Here is a 19,596-nt window from a genome sequence, read left to right as displayed (position 1 = left end):
ACTGTTCCTGCCAATAAATGAGGGCTTAGTCTATACCAGGCATTCTAAGTACATAAACATTTTCAATTCTTAAGACACCACTATACCGGGCCGGCCCCGTGGCTTAGCGGTTAAGTGCTCGCACTCCGCTACTGGCAGCCCGGGTTCGGATCCTGGGCGCGCACCGACACACTGCTACTCTGGCCATGCTAAGGCTGCGTCCTACATACAGCAACTAGAAGGATGTGCAACTATGACATACAACTGTCTACTGGGGCTTTGGGGAGGAAAAAAGGAGGAGGCTTGGCAATAGATGTTAGCTCAACGCTGATCTTCCTCACAAAAAAATAAATAAATAAATAAAACTGTAAAAAAAAAAAAAGACACCACTATACATTAAGTATTATTATCCCCATTTTATCTCTGAGTAAACTGAAACGTGGGCTCCATAACTTACAAGTTTACGCAGTTGGCAAAGAGCAGAGATAAAGTAGAACTGAACCAAAATAGCTTGTGACCGGTAGTCCTAACTGCCCTAAGAGTCTCAAGGCAGTCTGTTGGTAGGCTTTAAATATCACACTTAATTTAAAATATTACAGAAATTCAGACACAGCTCAATAGCAATATTGAATAATACAAACTCCCAGCCACATTGTATCAACAACAAAAATTTGTATAACCTTAATTTTCCCTTCTCTAGATTTCTATCAACAGAAGTAGAAAAGCTTGTAATTGGGCCCTTTGTAACGTGGGTTCATGAGTGCCATCCAATGACATTAATGTCACTAAGACAGGAACTCCCTCAACTCCTCCTTTTGTGTCTTTTACATCTATACATGCACCTAAAATGGTTGCATTTTAGAGTTCTAATCTGACCTGAGGATTGTTATAAAGACACACAGACCCTCAGATGACTAGTTAATCACAGCAAAAACTGGTCTGGGAGAAGATGGGTGCCCTCCTTAGAAAAATGCAGACAAATTCTGAGTCTGGCTCCACCTCTGTACTTGCAAAGCGTGGGTGTTCCATTTACTCATTTGTAAACCAGTGATAACAGGGCATACATCATAGGTTTGCTGTGCAGGCTATATAGGACAATAATGTCAGTAGAGCAAATAGCGTATCGCTGGCTCCTAGGAGCTGGTGTCGCTGTTGCTGGTGTTGTTGATGTAATTTTATCTAATGATTTGACAGACAACATGCTGGGTGGTATATATCTTTGTTCACTAATGTTTGTTTTAGATGATACTATACAGACCCAGAACCATGATAAAAATTCCCTGCCATTATAGACTGTCAACATCATTTAATACAACTGGGTGATAGGACTCTTTAAGAGTCTATTTGCTGACCAGATTATTGGCCATTCATTATTTAACTAGAAAAATGTTGGAATTCCAAGGTAAGGTTTTAAAGCTAAGATTATTAAGCAAAGCTATAGGGAAATCTTGAGATAAGAGAAATTTATCTCACCAGATGTCTTCCTTTTTTCTAATCCTTTCCTCCATTTTGGCATCCCTCCTCTGGATATATTCCTGTTGTTGGAACTCTTCTTTATGGAGAAAAGATACATGATACAAATAATAACACTGAATTATCAGTCAAAACATATTATAATAGTAGAAGAATTTTTACTTTAAAAAGTGATTATAAATTTATGTCCATAAGAAACCTACACTTGAATATTTATATTGGCTTTATTCATAATTGCCAAAACTTGGAAGCAACCCATATGTCCGTCAAAAAGTGAATGGATAAACAAACTGTGGTACATGCATATAATGGAATATTATTCAACAATAAAAAGAAAAGAGCTATCCAGACACAAAAAGACATGGAGAAACTTTAAAAGCATATTGCTAAATGAAGAAGCCAATCTGAAAAGGCTACATACTGTTGATTCCAACAATATGACATTCAGGAAAAGGCAAAACTGGAGACAGTAAAAAAATCAATAGTTGCCAGGTGTTCAGGGAGAGAGAGGGATGAAGGGGTAGAGCCCTGGGGATTTTTATGGCAATGACACTACTCTATATGATACAGTAGTCATGGTCACAAGTCATTATACATTTGTCAAAACTCATAGGATGTTCAACTGAAAACATGAACCCTGTGTAAACTATGGGCTTTCATTACATTTAATAATAATGTATAAATATGGTTCATCAACTGTAACAAATGTATCACACCAATAGAAGATGTCAATAATAGGGGAAACTATGTGCAAGGGAAAGAGAATGCAGTAGCCCCCCCTTACCTATGGGGGATACTTTCCAAGACCCCCAGTGAATACCTGAAACCACAGATAGAACCAAACCCTATATATACTATGTCTTTTCCTATACATAGGTACCTATGATAAAGTTTAATTTATAAATTAGGCACAGTAAGAGATTAACAACAATAACTAATAATAAAATACAACAATTATAACAATGTACTGTAATAAAAGTTACTGTAGATCTTAGCAACCTCAGCATATGATTTTTTTTCTTTCCTTATTAAGTCAAGAACTTTCACTTTTTCACTTAAATGGCTTTTCTTTGGCATATCTGAATTGCCAGCATCACTACTCTTGCGTGTTGGGGCCATTATTAAGGAAAATAAGGGTGACTTGAACACAAGCACTGCGATACTATGACAGTCGATCTGATAACCCAGAAGGCTACTAAGTGACTAATGGGTGGGTAGCGTATACGGCATGAATCTGCTGGACAAAAGGATGAGTCAAGTCCTGAGGGACTGAGTGGGACCACGAGATTTCATCATGCTACTCTGAATGGCATGCAATTTAAAACTTATGAATTGTTTATTTCTGGAATTTTGCATCTAATATTTTCGGACCACAGTTGACCGTGGGTAACTGAAACCATGGAAAGCGAAACTACAGATAAGGGGGACTATCATATATGGAAATTCTCTGTACTTTTCAATCAATTTTTCTATAAACCTAAAACTGCTCTAAAAAACTGTTAATTTTTTAACGAGGTGATTATAAAGAAATAATGTTTAATATGAAGGAATGACTTCCTCAGAATGCACTTTGGGGGGTGGGGGATAGGAGTTCTACCACTGTCACTAGCACGTTCCACCAGCCTGTCTGGTTCACGTGTTAACCTCCTCCAACACCAACCAGACTGAAGCTGATTCCTTCTTTCAGTTCTGCGAGCATGGCCAGTGACTTCAGGAAAAGGAGGAAGAGCGAGCCTGCAGTAGGGCAGCCGAGGGGCTTGGGGGACCCCAGTGCAAGCAGGACCAGTCCCAGTCGAGCTGACCACCCAGGATCAAGCTCCACCCTGACAAAGTCTTTCATTAGTTCTTCTCCTTCTTCCCCATCAAGAGCAAAAGGTGAGCAAGAATAAACAGACGTATAAACAATTTACTAGTGTGTTAACCTAGAGCACCCTGTGAGAATGGTCCAGTCATCACCATCCAGAGACGGTTAGCATTTAAATGCAGTGTCCTGAATAAAGTATAGTTTCAGAATAGCTTTCTTTACACACAGACTAAATCAGCTTGGTGACCCATCTGAGTGGCTTAAAGGACTCTATCATCCATTAATGCTTTTTTCCTCCAAATATATCATTTGTGGGTTTTTTTGAACAAGTTCAAAGTATCTAATTTCTTATCAGGCTATTAAAAGGTTACGTTAATAAACGTTTGCATACTGTCAAATTTTTCTAATGTTACAATGAGCAAAATTAATCAAATTTATAGAATAGAAATTAAAAGCAGCAACAGAGAAGAGTGATGCCTAAAACATAAATTGGGTTTTTTTAATTATTTAATTCTAGATAAAAATTTGCCTAACCTATGAAAGTCATTTCTTTGATCGTTTACTCTATATTTTGGTCAGTATTCATTTACACAGTAGAATATCCATGTTCTGCATGTAACAGTGTTCGATTCACAACAGTCCACTGGTAAGAACTACCTGGTTCAAGCCGTAATTATAAAATTTAGATATCACCAAGCCATTTTTCTGTATGGCTTGTCTCTTCTCTGGAAATTAAGTGAGCTGTGTTGAAAGGGAGCAAGTCATTCTTTCAGGTCTCTGAAATATCGTTTCATGCATTACTGCCACCATAATAGGAATATTCCTAAGATGGAGACTGAGGATTGAACTAGCATCCATAGGTACCCAGGGCTATGCCAAATTTGGGGCCCCACAGTCTCCTCCAATCTCCTGGGGTTGCAACAGAAGAGAGAAGGAATTTGAAATGTGTGGAGAAAGTGAGCTCTAACAGATGTTTCCATAAAATAGCACAGATTCAGCTACATGTATCAAATGTAGGCACTAGAAGTGTTGCCACGTGTTAGTTAAGGCTAAGTGGCGGCTGATTTGTGGGCAAAAGATCGGCTGGTTTTGATGACTGGACCCTGGATAGGCAGGAGGCACTAGCTCTCTTCCATGGCCCAGTGAAACTGTGAATGCTAACTGGAGGGTTCAGAGGGACGGAGCCCCTTTCTTTATACCTTTCCTCAGTAGACAGAGATAGATACCTTTATCAGATTCTTCTCATTTATGCAAATACCATAAAGTAACAAATAGGACATGAAATGCCATTGATTCATTATGCTCAGACGCTACTCCAAAAGTTAAAAGGATTCTGATTAATTTAGATCCTTGTTTTCATCGTAGGGAAGGTTAAGTCAACTTCCTTTCCCAAATATTACATATGTACTTAATGTACTTATCTACTTTTGAAGAATTTGGGGAAGATTGTAAGGCAGGAGCTGTCAATAGAGACATCTTCCTCCACTAGGTCTCTTTCTAAGAAGAAAATGTCCCATTAGGTTGTAATTTGGCCTCTCATTTATTAGTTAACTCAGCAAAGCAAAAGAAAAGAATATTTCCATACATATTCCAAATTGAGGTCAGGTTTAGCTCTCTATTATCAAATTGCAAATGTTTTTTTAAAAAGTCCTTCCCTGGAAAAAAGCAAGATGCATTTACCTCTGATGAAAATTTTACATTATATCCAGTTATCTTTATGAGAACTTGCCTAGTAAGAGGCTGAAGGTAGAGAAATTAAAGAGGTAAATTAGTTTGTTTAAAGAAGCTCTAGTTATTTTTTTGGGAAATATTAGCAACAATAACTCACAGCATCTTGATTTTGCAATTTTGGAAAATACTTCGTCTTATAGCTTTTTCATCAAATGCCCATGAAAAATTATTTGATACAGTTATGGGAGTATTAATTAAATGTAAATTTATAAATTACTCTTTACCTCTCTATTATTATAAATCAAATAAGACTCAAATCCTGACTCTATTAAATTGATTAAATCTATAACAGTTTTGGCATTAATTGCTAAACCTTTAAATTACTACCAGGTCATGCTACTGGCTTACAAGGTATTCTTGTGTTTTTGGCATACCATAGTTGCAGAAAGATGTATGAAGTAAGCAATAGAAATAGGGATATTAGCCACACCAATTACCTTTTATATATGGTTTTTTAAACTCTAATATCTGCAAAGCTACATTCATTGAAAAAGTATTACCATGCTTTAGAATTAGATTATTCTCTCTAAAACTGAAGCTACGTGTATAACAATCAATGTCTAGATTAAACCATGCTAACTGCTCTCTCTTTGCTGTGCTGTCCGACACTAACTGACATGCTCTCCTCTTTGTGAACCTTTTAACTTCTCCAAATGTCTCTCTTTCACCACGCTGCCCTGGATTAAAAGGTGGGGATGATAGCAAAATGTGTCCATCCCTTTGCAGTTACTCAGGGCTCAACGGCCTCCCCTCCAATGAGTTAGATTACTGTAACACTTACAGACAGCATTTGGACGTCCCCCGGGACTCACAGCGGGCCATTACTTTCAAGAATGGCTGGCAGATGGCCCGACAAAATGCAGAGATCTGGAGCAGCACCGAAGAAACAGTTTCCCCCAAAATCAAATCCCGTAGTTGTGATGATCTCTTAAATGATGACTGCGATAGCTTCCCTGACCCGAAAACCAAGTCGGAAAGTATGGGCTCTCTGTTGTGTGAAGAGGACTCCAAGGAGACTTGCTCCATGACGTGGGCTTCCCCCTATGTCCAGGAGGGCCGCGGTAATGGCAGATCAAGGCTTCGACACAGGTCAGCCCACGATGCCCCAGGGTTCCTAAAAATGTACAAGAAAATGCACCGCATTAACCGCAAGGATTTGGTGAATTCAGAGGTGATTTGCTCGGTGAAGTCGAGGATAATGCAGTATGAGAAGGAGCAGCAGCGCAAGGGCCTGCTCCATGGGTGGAGCCAGTCCTCCACGGAGGAGGTGCCCAGAGACATGGTGCCCACCCGCATCTCTGAATTTGAAAAGCTGATTCAAAAGTCCAAATCCATGCCAAATTTAGGAGATGATATGTTATCTCCCGTAACCCTGGAATCACAGCAAAATGGTTTGTGTCCCAAAAGGCGATTCTCCATTGAGTCTTTGCTGGAAGAAGAAAATCAAAGTCGACACCCTTCTCAGGTACAACAAAGCTACAAGTCTAAAACCCTGGTGCCAATTCACATTGAGGTCACCAGCGATGAGCAACCAAGAACTCACGTGGAGTTTTCCGATAGTGACCAAGACGGAGTTGTGTCTGACCACAGTGATTACATTCATGTAGAAGGATCCTCCTTTTGCAGTGAGAGTGATTTCGATCACTTTTCTTTCACGTCGTCTGAAAGTTTTTATGGATCCAGCCACCATCACCACCACCATCACCACCACCATCACCGGCACCTCATCAGCTCCTGCAAAGGAAGATGCCCTGCCTCCTACACTCGATTTACCACAATGCTAAAACACGAAAGAGCTAAACATGAACACATCGAAGAGCCCAAAAGACAAGAAATGGACCCTGGCCTTTCTAAACTTGCATTTCTAGTCAGTCCCGTGCCTTTCCGGAGGAAAAAAAGTTCAACTCCCAAAAAACAGACTGAAAAGGCGAAATGTAAAACGTCTGTATTTGAGGCTCTGGACTCTGCCCTTAAAGACATTTGTGACCAAATTAAAGCTGAAAAGAGAAGAGGAAGTTTGCCAGACAACAGTATATTGCACCGTCTTATCAGTGAACTGCTGCCAGATATTCCCGAAAGGAATTCGTCACTTAACGCTCTGAAAAGGAGCCCCACGCACCAGCCTTTCCACCCACTGCCTCAAGATGGTGCTGTTCGTTGTCCACTGTACCAGAACGATTGTGGGAGAATGCCACGCAGTGCCTCTTTCCAAGACGGGGACACCGCCAACAACAACTACCACCACCAAGACCATGAGAGTGCGCTGCATCTCCAAGGTGGATGAACTTTTCTTTCTTTTACCTTGTGATTCAGACCCACCCTCCAGCTCCTCCATTTTCCATTCCTACATCTCATCATTCCTGAGCTGTGAGACCACTTGGCATCGTTATGTGTTGTGAAGCAAATGCTTGTCATTCAAACGTCTTACTGAATAGTTCTCATGTGCCCATGTGACATTTGGACCTGCTGTGTGGCTTAAAGTGATCATCAATTCACAAAAATTTACTCGTTCGAATCGAAAGGGAAAACCGTTTTGTAGCTTAATGTTAGCGTTGAAACAACTGTTACTCAGGTTGAAACATATTAAACATTTTACCGATTAAAAAGATTTCAAGACAGAAACCATAATTGCATATCAGTATCCTTAAGAGACTGACAACTTTGCGTTAGCTTTTTTTTTTGTAAAATGAATCAAAATCAATAGTTTAACAAATAGCCTTTTCCTTGATTTTTACATTAACTTCATATATATATTTAACTTCATTCACTCAATAAATAATTTGCTCATGTTCTGTACAAAAGATACTATATCAAAACACTCAGGAAACAAAACTGAAATATGTAACATAATTGATGAATGATTAAAAGAGAGTAGGGGGCCGGCCCCGTGGCTTAGCAGTTAAGTGCGCGCGCTCCACTACTGGCGGCCCGGGTTCGGATCCCGGGCGTGCACCGACGCACCGCTCCTCCGGCCATGCTGAGGCCGCGTCCCACATACAGCAACTAGAAGGATGTGCAGCTATGACATACAACTATCTACTGGGGCTTTGGGGGGGAAAAAAAAGGAGGAGGATTGGCAATAGATGTTAGCTCAGAGCTGGTCTTCCTCAGCAAAAAGAGGAGGATTAGCATGGATGTTAGCTCAGGGCTGATCTTCCTCACAAAAAAAAAAAAGAGAGTAGGATTTGCTAATAACTTTCTCCAGTTAAAGGACACAATTGGGATAAAATTTTTGTGAATGTGTCTTTAAGCTGTATATATAAAAGTTTCATTTCCATCACTCAGTATATTTATTTTCTCTTCCTTTCCATTACTTATTTTCTATTTCTGCTAAAACAATCCTATATTGACATTTGAATTAGACCATTTAGGTTAAAAGTGACTCTCAACTCTGTTTTTGTAGATGGATTATCACCTTGAAATGGCAACACAAGGACAAATAGCAATTCAAATGCAGAAGATGCTTTTTGAGATTTACATAACTGAAAAGCATAGGGTGTTTTGATATTTTTATGCAATTCTTTTCATTAATTCTTAAAGTGCATCTGTTTACTACTTAAATTTTAAGAAGCTGGAATGAACATTCCAGGCTGAAACTTGGATCATCAACAGAGTCTTCTATGCACCAGACATTGCAAAGTGCTTTACATGCATTATCATATCATACATATGGATGATACTTGCAAATCATACATTATCTTACATATCATACACTGGTATAAACCCGGCTGACAGGTATTTCTATAAGCACAGTTTTACAACTGAGGAAATTGAGACCCAGAGAGAAGAAATTTGACCAAGGTCACACAGAGAGAAGGTAGCAGAAATGGATTCAAACTCCTAATAATTCAGAATTTCTAGTATAGAATATAATCTCTATAGACAAAAAAGAGACATAATTCAAATTTCATATTAATATAATAAATATGGCTCAGTTGTTAATTGTCATTGCACAAATTTTATATTATTAGTATTTATCTTTGCTTCCATTTATACTCTGCACCATGCTTCAAAAACAATAGATTAGAATTTTTAAAATCAATTTCGACAATTTTGAAATTTTCACTGATTGAGACATGTCGGAATTTAATATTTGAAATAAATTAGCTACCTTTTCCAGTTTTTCAATATCCTTAAATAATCATCTCTCAATTTATGTGCAGAGTACATTATTGAAACATGATTTGAGAGGGCTTTGAAATGCATTTAGAGAGTATTTCCTATTTTAATAAAATATTTGCTTTCCAGTTGGGTTTATCCAAGTGAAAAATAGTTTATATTCTATGGGTTAGTAAAAGTAACTTAAAATTTTTGATCATTATGAAGGCCCTATGATCATAAAAATATATTAAGTTAGAATGAAAAATATACTGCACAAAATCCTCTAGCATTCATGAAAATAAGTAGTTAAGTTTTACCTGAGATATTTATGGCCATGTTACCTTCTTAAGCCTAAAGACTTTGGAATTCACAACTCACAGAGAGTTAAATAGTTCTCCCTATATGTCCTGTTACTGATACCCCACCTGCTGTTAAGTAGACAGTTCTTTATAATCAAAGTAGTCAGAACCTTTACACAATGTTTTCTTTAAGGATCAACATTCTTGACTCTTTTATAGATGGATTTACTTTATTTTCCATGCTTCTTGTTATTAAATATAACTAAATTTATTAAAGGGATAAGGGAAAGAATTTATAAATTTTGACCCAGTTATTTTGGTAAAATTTTACAACAGAGGCTACTGGAATACTTTTAACCTCTAGTTACATTTCCACATATAAATGTATAAAGTATAAGATACTATTAAGAAATACTTGCAATCATAATTTTGAAATGAAATTATTTATACTTTATTTTAATGTGAACAAAAACAATTCAATATTTCATAAGTAATTTGGCAACCAATATGATACTTTCTGTTTAGAGAATTTTTATTGCTTCATTTATTGGCATAAATATTTTCTTTTTGATAAGGTAATTGAGCACAAGGGAAGGCCATAGATAAAGAAGGGCCTTTTCGGCCTTAAGCCTCAAGATGACATCTTAAGACTCAATGAGTATTTAAAAACAGAGAGAGAGGGTAGAATGGACATGACCATAGTTCTCTCATCATCATGCTTTCTTTATTTTTCTCCCTTTCTTTTTCATTACTACATTCTTAAATTCTAGTTCCACAAAATGTTTCAGTTTCTATAAATTGTTGCGGTTTTCAAATTCTCCATCTTCTACAGGCCTTCTACAGTAATTATAAATTGGAGGCAAAAAGAATAGGAATAGAAAGAATTAAAAAATCTTTGAGATGAAAAATCCCTACAACTATGAATTGTCTACACCAGGTGCTGTAGCATAATTATATGAACAATGTAACAATTACATTTATGTATACGATTATAATACTTCTGCATCCTTGGATATTTTTCCTTTTGAAATGCTCTTTTTTCGTGTCATATCATGAATTTATAATTACCTATGAGTTTTATACCCGTGTATTCCATTGTGGCGTCTTTCCAAATTTGAGGGGAAAAATAGTTGCCACCAGGGGAAAATGGCTAAACAAATCTGCTTTTAATTAAGTGGGTACTCACTCTGGCCCTGTCCTTTCCAATAGACCGCGAGTCCCCTAGAAGTTACTTATCCACTTCGACTGACTTGGGGAGAAGTGCACCGAGGGAAAGAAGAGGAACGCCAGAAAAAGAGGTAGTCGGTTCAATAGCGTTTGAGTCTTTTAAAACAACATACTTGCTAAAGCACTTGCAAGCCAAAGTTATGTCCCAAACCAGTCAAGAATCCAGATTAAAAACATAAAAATGACAACGGGGAAACTAGAAACAGTTTTCCCTGGAGTGAAGGAGAAGTGGTTTGCATTCGGACCCTACCTGCAGATCTCTCCCAGCTGTGGTCCAGTTTTGGTAGTGAGGCCTCTCTGAGTCCTGACCTGACACCCATGAATTAACAGGTGTGGTATAAAAGAGTCTTGAGCTGGGCCAGCCCATAGAGGAAGGAGGTTTCCCCTGTACAAATTTCTGGCCCAGTAAAAAGGGGAGAGCCCTAGGTCAACTGTGTTGCAAATCAATACAAATTCTACATAAATAATTTTCGCTGGCCTGCATTTGTTGGAGAAAAATCACTGCCCCTAGGAACCACCTACCAGCTGGTTCTTTGTCCATGGCCCTGAGCCAGGGCTGAAGCTCTGGTTCATTCGTGACGGTTTGATGGAAACTGAAAGCTGGTCTTGGACTGGCAGCCCCTGCAGGAGAATGTCTACAGGTGTCTGATATAATCCAGTGCCTGTGGGACCCCCAAATATGTCAGGAATGGTCTAGTTGCCTAAAGTTCACCAGAATCACAAGGAAAGAGAGTGGAGTGAGGGGATTGTTGGGAAGTGGAGAAGGAAGAGCTGGAGTAGCTAGCTGTAGGGTACAGGGTGCCCCAGGCAGATCTGTGGGCGCCAAAGATTGAAGGTGAGCACATCATACCGTGACTACAAGCTGAGCAGCTGGTTTACTGTGTGCCAAATTCCTGAACCCTCCAGCGAATGCAAGATGATCAAACCTGGACTTTGGGCCACTAACTAGCCTCCCAGTGATAATTGGGCTAATATTTCTTTGCTACTATGTTAATAAGTGTTTAGGAAAAGGGATGTTGATTTCCTTCATGACTTTTTTCAGTCCTTTTATCACAATTCAGAAGGACTTGTGTCAATACATAGGACATAGAGCAACTGACCTTCTGTAATTATCCCAAGAAAAGCCTTGGTTACAGTCAAAATTATAGCTAGGATAGAATCCTCTTCAGGCATTTTATTCTCCAATTACAGCATTCATCTACCTTAGTTCGTAAGATGAAATATGATATTCAATAGTTATGGTAAATAAATCATCTGTTATATTTCTGTTATAGTTTAAATATCTAAATTAAGAACTAATTGACTTATTCACAAGTTGCATATAGGATTTACATTATATATGTTTAATCATTCCTTTAGATTACATTTCTCTTTAATTCACGTGAAACTGCTTTCTTACAGGAAATCCAAATTTTAAGTTAGTGCTAATTGTTTACCTTCCTTTTCAGAAATTGCCTGCAAAAGCTGTTTATGATTTTAAGGCTCAGACATCTAAGTAAGTAAGATAACTATTCATTGTATGATTTAAGTTGGCTTTAAATACTTTGGTAAAACTTTACGAGTTTGCAATGAGATAGATTACAAACAAGGCCTAATTCCCAATTCAGCAATCCACTCTAATTAAATGGTTCCTTCTGAATTAATTGGGATGTGGGTAATTTTATTTTCATTTTGAGTGTAGTTGAGAATCACTGAGTTTTAAATTACACTAAATATGTTAGATAGAGCACAATGAGTTCAAAAGGATAGGAAAAACAAAAAGAAACTAAGAATCTTTGTTTCTAGAATTTTCGTGTCAAGAATGAAGTAAAAATAAAGTGTAGGGGAGTAATTAACACTAACTGGGAGAATTTGATAACATGTACTTATCCAGCTATATCGAGGATAGTTTGTGGGGTTGAAGACTAGAACTGTGTACAAAGATTCCTATAGTAAAACCTCCAAGTCTCAACACTCAAAGCTTAGAGATTCTGAGCAAAGTTCTCTCCTGTGGGTCTTTTGATGCTGGTGTTTTCATACTTCTGTGTAGCAATATTTCTTTTACCTTTTTTCTTTAGGAACTTGTTCTTCAGATGGGCATGTGGTTGAGAAAGGCTAGTACTAAGCACATGAGTAGGCTTAACTAGGAGGGAGTCTTCAGCTCTGTTGTGGCCCATGTGCACAGACTTTATTTAAGAAACCTTGGTCCCCATTAGAATTCAAGATATTTAATTCATTGTAAATTGGCATTAAATTACTCTATGTTGTTTAGACTAAATGTATATAATAACCAAAATATTTTATTCATAAAAATTCATCTTATATGAATTAATAGTTCTAGAAACTGTCTCTAACATAAGACATATAAAAAATAAAATCACTCAGAATTTGGTAATGCCACTGAGACAGGGAATGAACTAAATAAGAAAATGCTGTTTAGAAATTAAGATGTTGAACATGGCTTAAATCGGGTGTTAAAAAAAAAAATCCTGAAGAAAAGCTTACTTCTTTTTTTTAATTATTAACTAACATCTGCTTTGTTTCTACTGTACTCTGGTCCCAACTATTGTTCTTTGGATATGGTGTGACAATTTGCACAATGCATTTGGGTTTTATAAAATGATAGAAAACACGTAAATTTCATTTCTACTTTGTGACAACCAGTCAAAAGCTTCCTTCAATGTAGGAAACTCTGAGGAATGATAAGCCATATGAAATAGAAAAGGTGTCGACCCAGGACTCACATGTTTTTTGAGAAGGCTTAATAAAACACAAGCTTTGAGAGAAAGATTACTTGCAATGCAGAGGAAAGGTGTTCGGGGTGTTGATTGTGTCACCGGATTTTGTTTGCTCCGAGGGCCAAGCCCCTCCCTCCCTCTCAGACCACACCCCTTATCTTGAATACCCGGAGTTAGCAAAAGTTTTGGGAAGTCAGCTCTTCCACATGCTGCCCCTGGGGTTAAAGATGGCACAGCCTTTCTGAAGGGTTGTCTGCAGCACTCTCACCTTTCACAAAACTCTTCCTAACCCAACAAAATCTAGTTGTAGGGGCCGGCCTGGTGGTGTAGTGTTTCAAGTGTCTGTACTCCGCTTTGGCAGCCCAAGGTTCGCAGGGTTTGGATCCCTGGCAGAGACCTACACACCACCCATCAAGCCATGCTTGTATGTGGCTGCGTCCCACATACAAAATAGAGGAAGATTGGCGCAGATGTTAGCTCAGGGACAATCTTCCTCACCAAAAAAAAAAAAAAAATCTAATTGTATAAGCCTTCAGAGAAGTAGATGAAAGAATCACCCATGGAAGCCATCCCATAATTTTAGTAAGAAAAAAATGTTTCCCTCATACCATAAATTTATCTTACTGCAGTTTGATCACATTATTCTTGTTCTGTTCTTGGGAGATGTAAAGAGCAGGTGTTCATTAAACCCAATATGGTTACCTATTTGACACAAAAATCAAGGTTATGGATGACTCATGCAGCTTTAAAAGGCTCACACACACAGCACTGAAAGTTGCTAGCCACACTTTTTTTGTGTGAGGAAGATCAGCCCTGAGCTAACATCTATGCCAATCCTCCTCTTTGTGCTGAGGAAGACCGGCCCTGAGCCAACATCTATTGCCAATCCTCCTCCTTTTTTGCCCCAAAGCCCCAGTAGATAGTTGTATGCCATAGGTGCACATCCTCCTAGTTGGCTAGCCACATTTTTAAGTCCTTTCAATTAAAAGCTAGATGTCAGTGCTTTTTGTGCCTAACGTCTTATAAACAAGAGACGGACATATCTGTTGCAAATAAATACCAATTTTAAAAGCTATCTTTACCTACTACAACAAAGTTTAATTAAAAAGAAATGACGGGGCCAGCCCGGTGGCGTAACAGTTACGTTTGCACTCTCTGCTTTGGTGGCCTGGGGTTTGCAGGTTCGGATCCTGGGCACAGACCAACGCACCACTCATCAGCCACGCTGCGGCGGCGTCCCACATAAAGAAGAGGAAGATGGGCACGGATGTTAGCCCAGGGCCAGTCTTCCTAAAAAAAAAAAAAAAGAAAGAAATACAGCTCCGTAACCATCAAACTTAATGTCTCAATTGTTAAACAGGAAGAAGATATAAAATGCCATTTCCAAAGGTTATCAGAGGCCACTCTTCAAAGGTGGGGTTGGGGGAGAAAGCAAACTTATCAAAATGGGACTCTTAGAAATTCTAGCTCTGAGATGAGAAGGACACAATTTTGAAAACTGTTAAGTGAGATTACTGTCCTTTATCTAGACACTTTAAAAATTTAAATGCAAGCCTTTATAAATAGAAAAGATTTCTGTTCACATTTAAAAGAAAAATAGCTAGTTGTCTCTAATTTACATGTCATTTTTTTTAAAAAGCTAAGCTTCCTAGTTTCATTTCCAGAAACAAAACATACCTGGTACAAATAAAACTATTGGATTGTAAATATTAAATATTTTGTTTTTTGTCTTCTATATCAGGCACTTGCACAAAAGAGGGAAGTACTATATTTGAATGTAAGGCTCTGTGAATCTCTTTGTCTTTAGGGTTACTGAAAATTTAACACACTTGCAATGTGAAGATTTTAGCACTTCTAAATGTGTAATAATTCTTTTAATATGCAACAGTTTTTTCAATTAATTCTTTTAATCAATGAGAAATATTCTACATCTGATATAAACCTCTCTTTACTGTATATTCCACACAAATAAATGAGCCAGCTCAAGATTCTGAACTAAACAATGGAGAAGATTCCGGAGTGGGGAAGGCAGATGTACAAGAAAGTGGGTTCTTGGGGAAAGGCATGAAATAAGTGCCCTCCAACAAGATATAATTGTGGAGGCAAAATAACACACAGACACAATTACCTGGATGATGATGTCATGAAAAACTGATACAGTGAGGGCGAGAATTTAGGCATGAATTATTCAAAATAAGTAATCTTTATAACTTAAAATTAAATACTCGGATTTACCTTCTGTCTTCTTAGAAACAACCAAAATGGAAAAGCATAGTTAGTGTCTTGAAAATATTTTTATTTTTTAAAAACAAAATATATAAAGAAGGCAACAAGCAATTTGGAAATGTCTTTGCACTTAAAATGTGTTTATCTTTGTGACTACAGTTAATAATATTACATTGCATATTTGAAAGTTGCTAAGAGAGTAGATCTTAAAAGTCCTCATCACAAGTAAAAAAAAAGCTTATAACTATGTATGGTGATGGATGTTAACTAGACTTATTATGGTAATCATTTCACAATATATACAAATATTAAACCATTATGTTGTACACCTGAAAGTAACATAATGTTATATGTCAATTATACCTTAATATAAAAGAGGACAAAAAATGTGTATCTTTGTGCCCCATTGAAAAATAAAAGTATGAAATCTTTTCTGTTTCACAAAATAAATTCCTTATCAAGATATTCTACTTAAATGCCTGTCAACCAGCTTCAAGGATCCACAAATAAAAGTTTTTCTGGTGTTGGCACTTCTGTGCTAAGGCTAAATGATATGTATTTTCCTTATTGTAAGTTTTAGCATATTAACAGGAGACAGAAAAAGAGAGAGAGAAGTAAGTAACTAGCTAACTAGCTTCAGGACAAAAAAATAATCAGTACAGAATTAATCCATCCTTATAGCCTGTCTCCCCCTTTAAATTTCGTATTAATGTGCCCGTGATTTATATCAGACGTGATGTTGACACTTGTTCTTTCTGAAATCATTTCTAAAGTTATAATCTTGTAAGTGAATTCTAAAAATTTGTAAGGGAAATCTTTATCTAACCGGGCTCGACAGAATTTTTAATATTGGAAGTATATTTTCCGGCCAAATACAGATCTAATGAACATGTTGATCTTAAGAATAATTGCTATACATCAAGAAAAAAAAAAAGCATTTAAACATGTCTCTTCCAGGGAGCTGTCATTTAAGAAAGGAGATACTGTCTACATCCTCAGGAAAGTTGATCAAAATTGGTATGAGGGAGAGCATCACGGGAGAGTGGGCATTTTCCCAATCTCATACGTAGAGGTGAGTCCTTAGGAAGAGGTTTCCACTTACGTGGTTGTTGTTTCCAAAGTCACCACGGGTCAAGAATAAATAACTGTTTTCCTTCACAGAAACTCACCCCTCCTGAAAAAGCGCAGCCTACGAGACCACCTCCCCCCGCCCAGCCTGGAGAAATCGGAGAAGCTATAGCCAAATACAATTTCAATGCGGACACAAATGTGGAGCTGTCACTGAGAAAGGTAGCCTGGCTGTTTTCTTCATCAGTGCATTTGAAAGGCTGTATATTTTCAAAACTAAAATCGGTTATCTTCTTCCTTAGACATTTTTCTGATTTTCCCCATTTTCTACAAAGGACCCCATAAGGCCCTGAGTCACTGTTACCTACCACCCCTTGTGTCCTTCCAGGAGAGGTCCCCTGCAGGACACAAAGCTTCTCAGAGAGACTTTTCGTCTGTGGTTTAGCCTGGCAGGCCCCAAAACCTTTCCAAGGGGAGCCTCAGGCTGAATATCAAGGAGTTATACATGGGGAAGCCTTTTAGGAAAAGCCGTTTAATATACTTCAAAATATTGTTGGGACCAGCCCTGTGGCCTAATGGTTAAGTTTGGCGTGCTCCTCTTCGGCGGCCCAGGTTCGAGAGTTAGAATCCCAAGTGCAGACTTCCACCACTCGTCAGCCATGCTGTGGCAGCGACCCACATACAAAGTGGGGGAAGATTGGCATAGATGTTAGCTCAGGGCTAATCTTCCTCAAGCAAAAAAAAAAGAGGAAGATTGGCAGTGGATGTTAGCTCAGGGAGAATCTTCCTCAGCAAAAAAAGGAAAAAAATGTATTGTTGTTCTGCTGCCTTATTATTCAAATTTTTTTAAAAAGACATGTCCCAATACTGACTTTTCTCTTATGTTGGAATCAGGGAATGAACCTAAAGTAGTGAAGACATTTCTCACTGGGGAGCCTTTTTGAAGAGTCATCTATGCAGTGCTGTTTCTTTTGTGGGACTTTTCGAGACCTCATGACTGACCCAAATTTCACTAGCAGCCTATCCAGTTCTACTATCTTTTCTTAACATCATCAAAAAGAACTCTTTTTAACTTGCTGCTTTACACAGTTGAGAATGATTAAGTGAACTATTTTTATTGTTTGCTAAGCAATCACATACCCTTGTTTGAGGTAACCGCATGTCTGCCCACAACAGACTAGATAGTAATATGTAGGGTAGTTCTAGAAACCTCTCATGCCTACTGGTGAAATCCTTAGCCAGGAGCAATAAAGGAAAACACCTCTGTTCTTGTCCTGGCAGAATCTCAGCTCATTCTCTGCATCAAACATTGATTCTCTTCTACCCTCCAAGCTGCAACCCAGCAAAATAGGAACTGTATGAGCTTATGTTTCATACTTTAAAGAGAAGCTTCCGCCAATGCAATTTATAGCAATTATGCAATTTATAGCAATAGCCTAGCAACAGTGGTGTATTATCAGTGAAAATCAGTGCAATTTTAAAATTAGAAAGATTCACTTTTCTTCAGTATGTTCTGCTCAGTGGTAGGACAGGCTATACAAACCATCCAGCATTTTGGCAAAAACACAACTTTCACCTGGGGTGCCACCTGCAGAAGGCCTCCCTTCTGTACTGAAGTTTTGGCTGTGTGTCACCTCCATGGCCCTATCAGGTGCAGCTGCCCAAACTTCGGGATCACCTGCTGGAGGCAGCTGCAGAGTTTTTGCTGTTTAACCACATCTTGCCTATTTATTTCTGGGCCACATGTGGTTTTGAGTTAAATTTAAACTGAGTTTTGTGGCATTGGCTTGATCACCGCAGGAAGCAAGAATAGTGGTTTGTAGAAAGTTCTATTTCTGCAAAAGCCAGGGGTTCTATGAAAATATTTAATGACTACTATGGCATGGCTACCAACCAATCAGATGGATGCTGGTGTGACACCATCTTGATGCAGGTGTCGGGGGAAGAGAGAGAATCTCCCTCTGCCCTTTCCCTTAAGGTTCTTATGGCTGGCCAAATAATTAACAAGACAGGTTAGCAGGAGAAAATAATACCAAGTTTATTAACATGTATACATGGGAGAAACTCAGAAATGAGCAACTCGTCCCTCTGTCTAAGCTGCTTGCTTAAGTATTGCAGCTAAAGGCGAGGAGCGTGTAGGGGGTGGGTAGTGGCCTGGGACTTCAGAGGGCAGGAGGACAATTCTTTTCGGGGTCATCTATAGATAATGTGGTCAGGGAGAGACAGAGTTTTTGATAAAAGAGGCTTGGTGCCTTTGCTATTGTAACCTCTATCCTACATTATCTTTATAGCCATCATGATAGAAGATCTGTTCCAGGAAGGAGCCACCATGTCAAATTCTTTAGGCAGTTAGTGGGGGAGGTCAAATGTCCCTCAGAGAAAACAATCAAGGTAAAGAGATATATTTTAGGATGGCCAAATCTTGATCTCCCACACAGGCCAGATGGATGTCACCTCTGGGCACAGCTATGGATTATCTAGGGTGCTGTCTCTGCCCCCATCCCATTAGCTTCACTCTTTGTTACTACTTAGCACATGTAGATTAAAGAAAAAACTCAGTGTGCCTTTCAACTTCATCTCGTCTAGAGGTTGATTTCTGCCAGCCATTTCAGACACACCATCACAGGGAGCTGTGGTGCACTTTTCTGAACCTCTTCCTACAGGAGGTCATTCCCTTGAATCTGTCAGTGATAGAATGATGCTACTGTCTTTGAGACGTTGCCTGTTAAACTATTCTGCTCTTTGAAATAACTTACACAAGTCATTTCACATGGTACCAGTATGAACATGTCTAAGCCCATTCACATTAACTAAGCATCCTTAGGGAGGATCCTAATGTCATGAATGGATGATTAAATTGCATTTATGTTGATAATCTGTAATTTGGGTGTAAAGTCTGAGACTTTACTTGCATTCTTTTGACTAAAAAAAAACTGGAGGTATAAAACTTTCCCAAATGGAAAACTATTGT

General features: G+C 38.3%; 1 protein-coding gene across 20 annotated transcripts in view; it reads left to right on the top strand.

Annotated features, from left to right (window-relative positions):
• SORBS2 (sorbin and SH3 domain containing 2) overlaps positions 1-19,596 on the top strand; it is a 221,056-nt gene that overhangs the window by 175,498 nt on the left and 25,962 nt on the right. For 16 of the 20 annotated variants that reach the window (XM_014786268.2, XM_014786267.2, XM_014786269.2 and 13 more), the window contains 5 exons: positions 3,140-3,327; positions 10,597-10,685; positions 12,063-12,109; positions 16,515-16,629; positions 16,719-16,847. In XM_014786268.2, coding sequence (XP_014641754.1) covers positions 3,140-3,327; positions 10,597-10,685; positions 12,063-12,109; positions 16,515-16,629; positions 16,719-16,847 — 568 coding nt within the window. Of the gene's footprint in view, positions 1-3,139; positions 3,328-5,676; positions 7,264-10,596; positions 10,686-12,062; positions 12,110-16,514; positions 16,630-16,718; positions 16,848-19,596 lie in introns of all 20 variants that reach the window. The other 4 variants (XM_087418384.1, XM_087418385.1, XM_087418387.1 and 1 more) reach the window with 1 other exon arrangement.

Source organism: Ceratotherium simum, chromosome 28 (assembly GCF_057802395.1).
Source record: "Ceratotherium simum simum isolate JZ-2026a chromosome 28, ASM5780239v1, whole genome shotgun sequence".
NCBI lineage: Eukaryota > Metazoa > Chordata > Mammalia > Perissodactyla > Rhinocerotidae > Ceratotherium > Ceratotherium simum.
The sequence above is the reverse complement of the archived record's forward strand: the minus strand, read 5'-3'. Positions and strand labels throughout refer to the sequence as shown.